Genomic DNA, 11,534 nt, shown 5'->3' with positions numbered 1-11,534 from the left:
TTTCATAACCCTTCACAATGGACAGACTGGAAACAATGTTTGGCACGATTTTGCATTGCAAACAAGCTGCACAAAGGAACTGGGGATATACAGGTATTGACTTTAATTTAGGCTATGGAGAAGCACGCAGAGCATATCTTTACCTCCTTTGACTTTACTGAAGACCATCACAAAGACAACTATGCAAGGGTTGTGGTTAAGATTGATGCACACTTTATAACCGAGGGAAATGTGGTTTATTAAAGAGCATGTTTTCAGCAAAGAATTCAAGAACCAGGGGAAAATGTTGAAAGTTTTAGAAGACCTCTGCATCCCCTGGCTGAAAACTGTGATTTGGGGAATGTAAAACATGAAAATTTCAGAAACAGGCTGGTTATTGGGTTAAAAGATAAAAACCTTTCATAGAGACAAGCCAGGTGAGGTCTAAATGATATTCCCTCACCTACCTCTAATATCCTGGGACTGTCACAGCTATAACAACACTGCTAAAAACCTTTCACAGTAGCTACCGCCGAAGAGAGATTTAACTCTACCCACAGCTATACAGCTAGCAAGAGTCAGAATTAGTCAAACAACAGGCAAAAGCAAATTGAAAAACCTGCAACTAGCTTAAAAGCTACAAACAGACACTTAAGTGTTAAAAGTCTTTCTCATAAAATCCCTGAGGTAAGGAGAGAGAATTCGCAGGCTAAGAGGGACAAATGCCAGTCTACATGCACAAGGTGTGGAAAAGTCATATCCCAAGGGATGATACATGTCCAGCCAGAGGCTCATGCTGTAATAAATGCCTGAAATATGGACATTTTGCAGCTGTTCGTTGCACTGAAGCAGTCAGGGAGTTGACTCATATTGCAGACAATCAAGACCCATTGATTCTGGGATCTATCACTTGTGATGACATGGCGCCCGCCTGGAGAGTGACATTGAATATTCAAAGCAAGACTATTGACTTTAAAGTTGACTCGAGAGCTGATGTCACACAGCTCTGACCCTCCCTCAAGGGATTTTGAACTGCATGGGCACCGAACCAATTTACAAAGACAAAAGCTTTGCGTTCCGTGTGTATGAGATCAAAGACCAACAACCTTCTCAGCTGCAGTGTAGCAGCCATGATGGGCCTAGTGAGAAAGATGGAAGAACTTGAGGATCTGATGCTATTGGGCTTTTGAAAGGTGATCTAGTCCAAATCAACTTAAGAGGCAATGCTGAACCAGTGAACAACCACCTCTACAAGAGAGAGAACTGGGAAAGACTAGCTGCAGATTTTTGTGAATTCAGAGGACATCATTGCCAGGTCATTGTGGACTACTTTTCCAGCTATATAGAAATAATGTACTTGAAAGACATAACATGTTGCAGTGTTATTGAGAAACTGAAGTGTACGTTTGCTCATTTCTGTATCCAGAACAACTAGTGATGGACAATGTCCCACAATTCACTGCAGCAGAATTTAAGTCAGTCTGAATGAAATATGATTTTGCTCATATCACTGGCAGCCCAAATTACTCACAAGCGAATGGAGAGGCTGAGAGAGCTGCGCAGACAGCCAAAAACATCTGACAGCAGGAAGATCCATTCCTTGCTCCTCTGAATTACAGATCAACACCAACAGCAGCTCCTGCATCTAGTCTAGCACAACTCCTCATGGAAAGACAACTCAGAACTACTGTTCCAAGAACCTACTACGAAGTGGCCAGACAGGAAGAGCGCAGCCAAATCAGATAAACAGGCTAAAAGAATCATAGAATCATAGAATATCAGGATTGGAAGGGACCTCAGGAGGTCATCTAGTCCAACCCTCTGCTCAAAGCAGGACCAATTCCCAACTAAATCATCCCAGCCAGGGCTTTGTCAACCCGGGCCTTAAAAACCTCCAAGGAAGGAGATTCCACCACATCCCTAGGTAAAGCATTCCAGTGCTTCACCACCCTCCTAGTGAAATAGTGTTTCCTAATATCCAACCTAGACCTCCTCCACTGCAATTTGAGACCATTGCTCCTTGTTCTGTCAACTGCCACCACTGAGAACAGCCGAGCTCCATCCTCTTTGGAACCCCCCTTCAGGTAGTTGAAAGCAGCTATCAAATCCCCCCCCTCATTCTTCTCTTCTGGAGAATAAACAATCCCAGTTCCCTCAGCCTCTCCTCATAAGTCATGTGCTCCAGACCCCTAATCATTTTTGTTGCCCTCCGCTGGACTCTTTCCAATATTTCCACATCCTTCTTGTAGTGTGGGGCCCAAAACTGGACACAGTACTCCAGATGAGGCCTCACCAATGTCGCATAAAGGGGAATGATCACATCCCTCGATCTGCTGGCAATGCCCCTACTTATACAACCCAAAATGCCATTAGCCTTCTTGGCAACAAGAGCACACTGTTGACTCATATCCAGCTTCTCGTCCACTGTGACCCCTAGGTCCTTTTCTGCAGAACTGCTACCTAGCCATTCGGTCCCTAGTCTGTAGCAGTGCATAGGATTCTTCCATCCTAAGTGCAGGACTCTGCACTTGTCCTTGTTGAACCTCATCAGGTTTCTTTTGGCCCAATCCTCCAATCTGTCTAGGTCCCTCTGTATCTGATCCCTACCCTCCAGCGTATCTACCACGCCTCCCAGTTTAGTGTCATCTGCAAACTTGCTGAGAGTGCAGTCCACACCGTCCTCCAGATCATTAATAAAGATATTAAACAAAACTGGCCCCAGGACCGACCCTTAGGGCACTCCGCTTGAAACCGGCTGCCAACTAGACATGGAGCCATTGATCACTATCCCTTGAGCCTGACGATCTAGCCAGCTTTCTATCCACCTTACAGTCCATTCATCCAGCCCATACTTCTTTAACTTGGCGGCAAGAATACTGTGGGAGACCGTATCAAAAGCTTTGCTAAAGTCAGGAATAACACATCCACTGCTTTCCCCTCATCCACAGAGCCAGTTATCTCCTCATAGAAGGCAATTAGGTTAGTCAGGCACGACTTCCCCTTGGTGAATCCATGCTGACTGTTCCTGATCACTTTCCTCTCCTCTAAGTGTTTCATAATTGATTCCTTGAGGACCTGCTCCATGATTTTTCCAGGGACTGAGGTGAGGTGAACTTATGAACACTTTTACAACAGATGTCACGCAGAGAACTGCCTTGTCTAGAACCTGGTGCCCGGAGGTGACATGTAACTGCTGATTGGGGTCACCGTTTAAAGGTTCAGCCACTCCCAGAACAGCTCAAGTCACCCCGTCCCCAGGCTGCCCCCTCAGCCTCACCTCCCAGAAAGCAGTGGCCCCTCCCTACAGCATCCAGCTATTGCTCCTGGTTCTCCCTGCTTGGCACAGCTCGCCCAGCCTCCCTGGTCACTGGACTGGTTCAGCTCTGCCAGCAGCCATGCAGGGCGGGGGCCCAGCAGCACCATGTGACCAAGCGGGGCTGGCTCTGATTTAACAAGAAACCCATGCACAGGAGTGGGGCAACCCTCAGCCCACTCCGAGCCCCTGGAGGCTGGGTGGCTTCCAGTCATGGCTTCCAAGGCCCCCTGTCTGGGAACTCCTGCACATTTACCACTCCTTGGCCCTGGGTTAAATCCACCCCAGGTCCCTGTGCGTGGCTTGAACAAACACCAGTGTAGGAATTTGCCCCCCACGCTTGGCCCCCTTGGCCTGGCTAGAGGGCCGCTGTGGGTCAACAGCAGTGTGAGCTGGGCCCGCAAAGCGGGAGGACAAACGACACCCCCTCCTTCGCTCTTTGAATCTTTCCTCATCACTCCCTCTCTGCCGCCCCTGTCCTGGCGCTGCTCTGCCCTGAGCATTCCCCCTTGGCTGACACAGGTGTGTGCTGATGTCAGTGTGCCCAGAGCTGGCTGTGAGAGTCCAGGGGCAGTCTCACCCCACCTTACTGCTCTCCCTGGCCAAGAAGTTACCAGGCCAGCCCCTCAACTGGTGAAAATCTGCATCTCTATTGCCGTCAATGGCGCTATGCCCATGAGACTCTGGCCCCAGCTGTGGCTGTATGGCTGGGGGTGAGTTACCAATACCCCCTGCAGGGCAGACATCTCTGGCACAGTGAGCGCTCGCCCCGCTGGGTGAGAATGACTGTCACAGCGTCTCCTCCCCACGTCGTCTCTTGCAGGTGTCCAGCAGGCTCCGGGTGCTCTCCATCACCCTCTTTAAACACCTGCTGGAGCTTGTAAGGGGGCTCGACAGGTGGCGGATGAAGGCGCATGTGCTCCAGAGCCTGGTCCCGCTGCTCCTCCTCGTGCATGATGAGCGTCCCAACGTGTCCCAGGTGAGGCCACGAGCTGGAGCCTGCAGCGGATACCGTTACAGAGTGACCAGTAATTTGTTTTGAGGGGGCAGCATGTGACACCCCCTCTTTAAAGGGTCTCGCTGACAGAGGGCAGGTGCTCAGTGCTGTGACAGTCAGGCGTTCAAAATCACTTGAACGTTGAGTGCAGTAGCGCCATGACCATGGCGCCCCACCCAACTGCTGAGTCTTCCCTGCATCCTCTGAGCCCAACACTCCCCCCCTGCAGCCAGGCTGAGAGATTGGGTGGGGGGAGGGGTCGCCTCACCACTCCTACAGCCACTGGCCTCCGCACATTCCCTGGCTGTGCTGGTGGGAAGAGCACAACCCTGGCCATGGCCCCTACCAGGAGCAGGGCTACCCAGTCTCCAGATTGTGCGCAGGACCCAGTGTGCCCTTGGCCAAGCGGCCCGTACAGCCCGTACGAGACATGAGATGCCCAAGCCGCCCCCCTCCCCCCGCCCCAGGTGTCTCTGCACATGCTAGTGCTCATGGCCACCATCACTTGGGAGCCAAATGCCACCAGCACTAATGAATTCACCCTCCTACCCACCATGAGGTGGGGAACTGAGGCACAGCATGAGGCCTAGCGCCTCAAAAGTATTGATCACCCATAGGCATTAGGCACCTAAATCCCTTTGCAGCCCTGGGCCTAAGCAACTTGCCTGAGTTCCTGCAGGGAGAGCTGGGAATTGAGTCAGGTCTCCAGCTATTGCCTTAGCCACACCACCGCCCTTCCGCAAGCAACCTGGGGCCGGGAAGCGTTCAGCATGCACGGTCTCCCCGCCTCCGGGTAACGAGGCTAGTGGCTTCCAGCTCCCGTAACCGTGGCCGGCTCGCCCTGGCCCCACTTGTTTTGCAGGTGTGTTGGGACACCCTCAGCAGTGCGGCAGAATTCCTGAAGTGGCACCAGCTTGGTGGCTTCATCCAGCGCAAGGATACCTGGCAAAGCTGTGACTGCCTGGTGAGGGAGCCCTCAGGTCATTCACTGCGCAGCCCTCGTGGTAGGAGCGGGGGAATCGGTGGATAGGGCACCCCCCATTGCCCAGCTCTGTGCCCACACTGAGCCCCAGCCCTGGGACCACTCCTGGCCCTGGGTGTAGTCCCTCTGCGTGATCCCCCCGGCACAGGAAAGAGGGGTGAAAACAGGACATGCGCTCCACACACCTGGAACCCGGCCTGCGGGACGGAAAGGCCTTTAATAACCTTGTGCTCCCTTGTTCTGGTCCTAGCTGACGCGCTACAAGGGGAGAGCCAACAACTTTCTGTGCCAGACCATGGCCTTTCTGGAGAACCCACAGACTCCACTTAGACAAGCGGCCATCAGGTTCATAGGTAACCACAGAGCAGGGGTCCCTTTAACAGGGGGGCTGGATCTGGTCCCAGGCTCTCCTCAGTCCCTGCCAGCAGCGATAAGTAACCCTTGGGCTCCTGATTGTCCAATGCAGGATCAAGGGTGTCAGAAGTCCGCAGGAGCAAGCTCACCCCAAACTGCCCTGATCGGCTGATGGGCCCCCTCTAACCCCATTGCTCCCCATGCAGTCCCCATTCCCCCCCGCATACCCCACCATGGGCTCTTGGTAGTGAACCCTCAAGGTGCTGTGCTCTCCTTTGGCAACCAGCCCTGTAACCATCCCTGGGGACTCACCCTTTGCCCTGGGGACTCGGGAGCACCATCCTGGCCAGTGAGGGGCGGGGGAAGCGAGGGGTTGCTTGGAGGGTGACATTTGACACCCTCGCTGGGGATGCGGGGATGTGACGAGCTGTTTGTATGTGTAGGGCTCGCTGCCCGGCAGCTGGACCAGAGGAGACAGGACAAGCTGGATGCCATCTGCAACGGTGGGTGGTACCTGCTTTGAGCACTGAGCGCTAGGGGGATGAACGGCCCAGAGCCGTGGGCTGGGTTCAATCTCCGACGCCAGCAACATGATCTCGGGCGAGAGCCACAAAGGGATGCAAAATGTAGATCCCCAAACCCCTGATCAGCTGCCCCCTCACCCTGTCGTGTCTGCTGGTTGGCATGTGCCAGGCACTTAGCCCTGACCTCAGAGCTGCGGCCTGGCAGATCCCCAAACTGGGCCTGAGCTGGCTGGCCTTCAGAGATGATTGCCCCCCCCCAAACACAGCCGAGGTGGGGTGCTGCCTCCCCCCTTGCACTCACTAGCCCAGTGTTTGGAGCAGTCACCTCCACGTGGGGTGCCTGGGGTGAAGCCACTGCTCCAAATGAGGCAGAGGTGACATCCGGTCACCTACCTCCTTGCTGCGTGCCCGGACCCCTGGGCAGCGCAGGGCAGAGCAGAATCTCCACATCTGTTGGCGAATGGCGGGGGGCGGGAGTGATATAGCTCAGGCTTCTCAATCCCAGAGCAGGTTCACAGCTGGGCCTCCCAACCAGAGCTAGAGAATGGCTGAGCTCCCTCCTCGGTATTTCCTGGATGGCAGCAGGGCACCTAAAGTTAGGCATAGCCTAACAATGTCCAAGCCCCCTTTATGACTCTCCCCCTCTCTGGACCTAAGTGCCCATCTGTGCATTGGGGGGAAGGCGGAGGGTAAATACAGCCAGGGATGAGGTGCTCAGATACTGCAGGGATGGGGCAGTCCTAGAAATAGTGAGTAAATGGGGTTCATTGGGACTTCTTGCCTGTGTCTGGAGGCTCCCTCATTTGTGGAGGGCAGCAGGGATGTTTAGTGAAGGTTGCTGGTTGTTCCTGCTAGTCCCCTGCCTCCCGCCTCCCAGCCTGCTGCCTCCTTGTCACAGGCCGAGAGGTACAGCGCTGGCTTGGTTTGCTGGGGCTCTCCAGAGCGCTGTGGCTCTGACCTCCATTTCCTTCCTTTCAATCTTAGACCTCAAAGGCTTGCAGCAGGACAGCAACTCCTCGGTCCAAAGCCTGGCTTCTCAGACCATCTTCATCCTGGAGGCATTCAAGAACCACCCGCCAGCCCACAGCAGCCTATGGACATGCTTTCATAGGATAAGAACAATGTGCACTAAGGAGAGCCCGGTCATTGAAGCTGCCCTAGCTCTGGGAAAAGCCAGCCTCCCTTCCCTGGGAGCTTCGTGCCAGACCATGGCTTCTTCCCCATTGGCCGCCTGCTCTGCGCAGCCATGTGAGTAGTTAACTGCTCGATAGCTTTCATCACCATGTACTTTTTGATAGGTTTCCATGCACTGTGTAGCATTTACGTCCCGCCCTCCATCCCCATTTCCAGTCGTGTATGTTTTTGGTGCCGTCAGCCATTTTGAAAATTTATTTTGTATTATTTTTCTGTGTTTGGCCGGGGGAAGGTTGTGTGCCTGTGTTTTGACATATTTAGAGAAAAAGTATGAATGAGTAGAAAGAGAGACTGTAAGGGGTTCACGGCTCCCTCCCCGTCCGTCCGGGCGGGAGACCACGCCCTTTGCTATGATACTTCCGGGTACCTTGGTTCAGGGGAAAAGTAGCTCAGTGTTAATGGTTCTAGCCTGCAGTCAGGCCAAGTAATGGTAGAGAGTCTGTTTGCCCAGGGCCCTCAATCAGGGCGGGGCGGCAATCGAGAACGGGCTGTGGCCTACAGGCAGGCAGGCAGAGCAACAGAAGGTCCATTTGCCTGGCCACTGATCAGGGTGGGGCAGCAAGCAAGTAGGGGGGCTCTGACCTACAGTCCAGCAGAGCTGTGGCAGTCTAGGGGAGGTTATCTCTCTGGTGGGAGAGTCAGCACAACTGTCTGGCATCCGGATTCAGGTGGGAGCCAGACCAATGCAGGCCTCCTGACAACCAGGTGGGGAGGCTACCACTCCTGACGTTGGGTTGCCGGGGGTAGGGGAACCCAGGCCCTCCCACTCACCTACGTCCCATCCCAGGGCCCTAATAGAAGCGGAGTGGCCTGCCACTGGGTCAGCGGGGAAAATCCAACTGCAACACACTGGCCGGCTTGTAGTCAATGACACAGCTGAATCTGATTTGGCTTCCCTGGGCTACTTCCTACACGACCATTCTGTGTGTACATGGGTTCCACGGTTGTTGTTTGCTTTGGACCACGAAAAAGTTCAAGGAGCTGAGATTATAGAAAAGTCCCATAAAATGTAAAAGGGCTTAAAGCCAATGGGGTTCTCTCTCTCCCTCTTTCTCTCTCCACATACACCACATCTATCTATCTACCCCCATACACCCCCACATCTATCTATCTCCATACACCACATCTATCTATCCCCATACACCCCCTCTATCTATTTATCTATCCCCATACACATATCTAGCTACATCATCCCCCTCTATCTATCTATCTATCCCCATACACCCCATCTATCTATCTACACACTCCCCCTCTATCTATCTATGTATCTATCCGCATACACCCCATCTATCTATCAATCTACATACTCCCCCTCTAGATAGATAGATAGATAGATAGATAGAGGGGGAGTATGTAGATAGATAGATAGATAGATAGAGGGGGAGTATGTAGATAGATAGATAGATGGGGTGTATGCGGATAGATACATAGATAGATAGAGGGGGAGTGTGTAGATAGATAGATGGGGTGTATGGGGATAGATAGATAGAGGGGGAGTATGTAGATAGATAGATAAATGTGGTATATGGGGATAGATAGATAGATGGGGTGTATGGGGATAGATAGATAGAGGGGGAGTATGTAGATAGATAGATAAATGTGGTATATGGGGATAGATAGATAGATGGGGTGTATGGGGATAGATAGAGGGGGGAAGGAAGAAGTAGGACCGCTGAAGACTATAGCCGGAGAGGAGATTAAAGATAATCTAGGCATGGCGCAATATCTCAATGAATATTTTGCATCGGTGTTTAATGAGGCCAATGAAGGTATTAGGGATACTAGCACCGTGACAGAGGGGCAAACAGAATGGGGGATTACCGTATCCGAGGTAGAAACAAAACTCGAATGCCTTAATGGTGCTAAGTCGGGAGGACCGGACGATCTTCATCCGAGAATATTGAAGGAATTGGCGCGGGAAATAGCAGGCCCATTAGCGATAATATTTAATGAATCTGTAAACTCGGGGGTGGTTCCGTTAGACTGGAGAATAGCTAATGTGGTTCCTATTTTCAAGAAAGGGAAAAAAAGTGATCCGGGTAACTACAGGCCTGTTAGTTTAACATCTGTAGTGTGCAAGGTGCTGGAGAAAATTCTGAAAGGGAAAGTAGTTGAGGACCTTGAGGTTAATGGCAAGTGCAATAAATTACAACATGGTTTTACGAAGGGCAGATCGTGCCAAACGAATCTGATCTCCTTCTTCGAGAAAGTAACGGACTTATTAGATAAGGGAAATGCGGTGGACCTAATATACCTGGATTTCAGTAAAGCGTTTGATACTGTACCCCATGAGGAATTATTGATTAAACTGGAAAAGATGGGGATCGATATGAAAATCCAGAGGTGGATAAGGAATTGGTTAATGGGGAGAATGCAGCGGGTGGTATTGAAGGGTGAACTGTCAGGTTGGAGGGAGGTTACCAGTGGAGTTCCTCAGGGTTTGGTTTTGGGACCCATTTTATTTAATCTATTTATAACTGACCTCGGAACCGATTGCAGGAGTGGACTGATAAAGTTTGCGGACGATACGAAGGTGGGAGGCGTTGCCAATTCGGAGGAGGATAGGGATATTCTGCAGGGAGACTTGAATGAGCTTGTGAATTGGAGTATCAGAAATAGGATGAAATTTAATAGTGAAAAGTGTAAGGTGATGCATTTAGGGATGACTAACAACAATTTTAGTTACAAGCTGGGGACGCATTGGTTAGAAGTAACGGAAGAGGAGAAGGACCTAGGGGTTCTTGTAGACCGGAGGATGACTATGAGTCGACAATGTGACGTGGCGGTGAAAAAAGCCAATGCGGTCTTGGGATGCATTAGGCGAGGCATATCTAGTAGGGATAAGGAGGTGCTGCTTCCGTTGTATAAGGCGCTGGTGGACCTCATTTGGAGTACTGTGTGCAGTTCTGGTCTCCCATGTTTAAAAAAGATGAACTCAAATTGGAACGGGTGCAGAGAAGGGCCACTAGGATGATCAGAGGAATGGAAAACCTGTCGTATGAAAGGAGACTGGAGGAGCTCGGGTTGTTTAGTCTGACAAAACGAAGGCTGAGGGGGGATATGATTGCTCTCTTTAAATATATCAAAGGGATAAATACAAGGGAGGGAGAGGAATTATTCCAGCTTAGTACTAATGTGGACACAAGAACGAATGGATATAAACTGGCCGTGGGGAAGTTCAGGCTTGAAATTAGACGAAGGTTTCTGACCGTCAGAGGGGTGAAATATTGGAACGGCCTTCCGAGGGAAACGGTGGGGGCGAGGGACCTGTCTGGTTTTAAGATTAAGTTAGATAAGTTTATGGAGGGAATGGTTTAATGATAAAACATATTAGCTGAGGAATACCGAGCAATAGTAGGTAAATAGTATAATGGCTAGCAAGGGTCAGGCCGGAGACTCTTGCCTACATGCTCGGGGTATTACTGATCGCCATATTTGGGGTCAGGAAGGAATTTTCCTCCAGGGTAGATTGGCTGAGGCCCTGGAGGTTTTTCGCCTTCCTCCGCAGCATGGGGCAGGGATCGCTAGCAGGAGGGTTCTCTGCCAATTGAAGTCACTAAAACACAGGATTTGGGAACTTCATCAGCAGAGTCAAGGGAAGGGTAGGGACGGTTTTGTGGCCTGCAGCATGCAGGGGGTCAGACCAGATGATCATAATGGTCCCTTCTGACCTTAAAGTCTATGAGTCTATGGAGTATGTAGCTAGATAGATAGAGGGGGTGTATGGGGATAGACAGATGTGGTGTATGGAGATAGACAGATGTGGGGGTGTATGGGGGTAGATAGATAGATGTGGTGTATGTGGAGAGAGAAAGAGGGAGAGAGAGAACCCCATTGGCTTTAAGCCCTTTTACATTTTATGGGACTTTTCTGTAATCTCAGCTCCTTGAACTTTTTCGTGGTCCAAAGCAAACAACAACCCTGGAACCCATGTACACAGAGAATGGTCGTGTAGGAAGGAGCCCAGGGAAGCCAAATCAGATTCAGCTGTGTCATTGACTACAAGCCGGCCAGTGTGTTGCAGTTGGATTTTCCCCGCTGACCCAGTGGCAGGCCACTCCGCTTCTATTAGGGCCCTGGGATGGGACGTAGGTGAGTGGGAGGGCCTGGGTTCCCCTACCCCCGGCAACCCAACGTCAGGAGTGGTAGCCTCCCCACCTGGTTGTCAGGAGGCCTGCATTGGTCTGGCTC

At 51.5% G+C, this 11,534-nt stretch overlaps 1 protein-coding gene across 1 annotated transcript in view; it reads left to right on the top strand.

Moving 5' to 3' along the window:
• The window catches only part of LOC135978421 (maestro heat-like repeat-containing protein family member 7), a 45,528-nt gene that overhangs the window by 31,076 nt on the left and 2,918 nt on the right, over positions 1–11,534 (top strand). The window contains exons 18-21 of the mRNA XM_065579368.1: positions 4,116–4,271; positions 5,152–5,253; positions 5,522–5,624; positions 6,069–6,122. Coding sequence (XP_065435440.1) covers positions 4,116–4,271; positions 5,152–5,253; positions 5,522–5,624; positions 6,069–6,122 — 415 coding nt within the window. The remainder of the gene's footprint in view (positions 1–4,115; positions 4,272–5,151; positions 5,254–5,521; positions 5,625–6,068; positions 6,123–11,534) is intronic.

The sequence above is a fragment of the Chrysemys picta genome, unplaced genomic scaffold (genome assembly GCF_011386835.1).
Source record: "Chrysemys picta bellii isolate R12L10 unplaced genomic scaffold, ASM1138683v2 scaf252, whole genome shotgun sequence".
NCBI classification, from domain to species: Eukaryota; Metazoa; Chordata; order Testudines; family Emydidae; genus Chrysemys; species Chrysemys picta.
The sequence above is the reverse complement of the archived record's forward strand: the minus strand, read 5'-3'. Positions and strand labels throughout refer to the sequence as shown.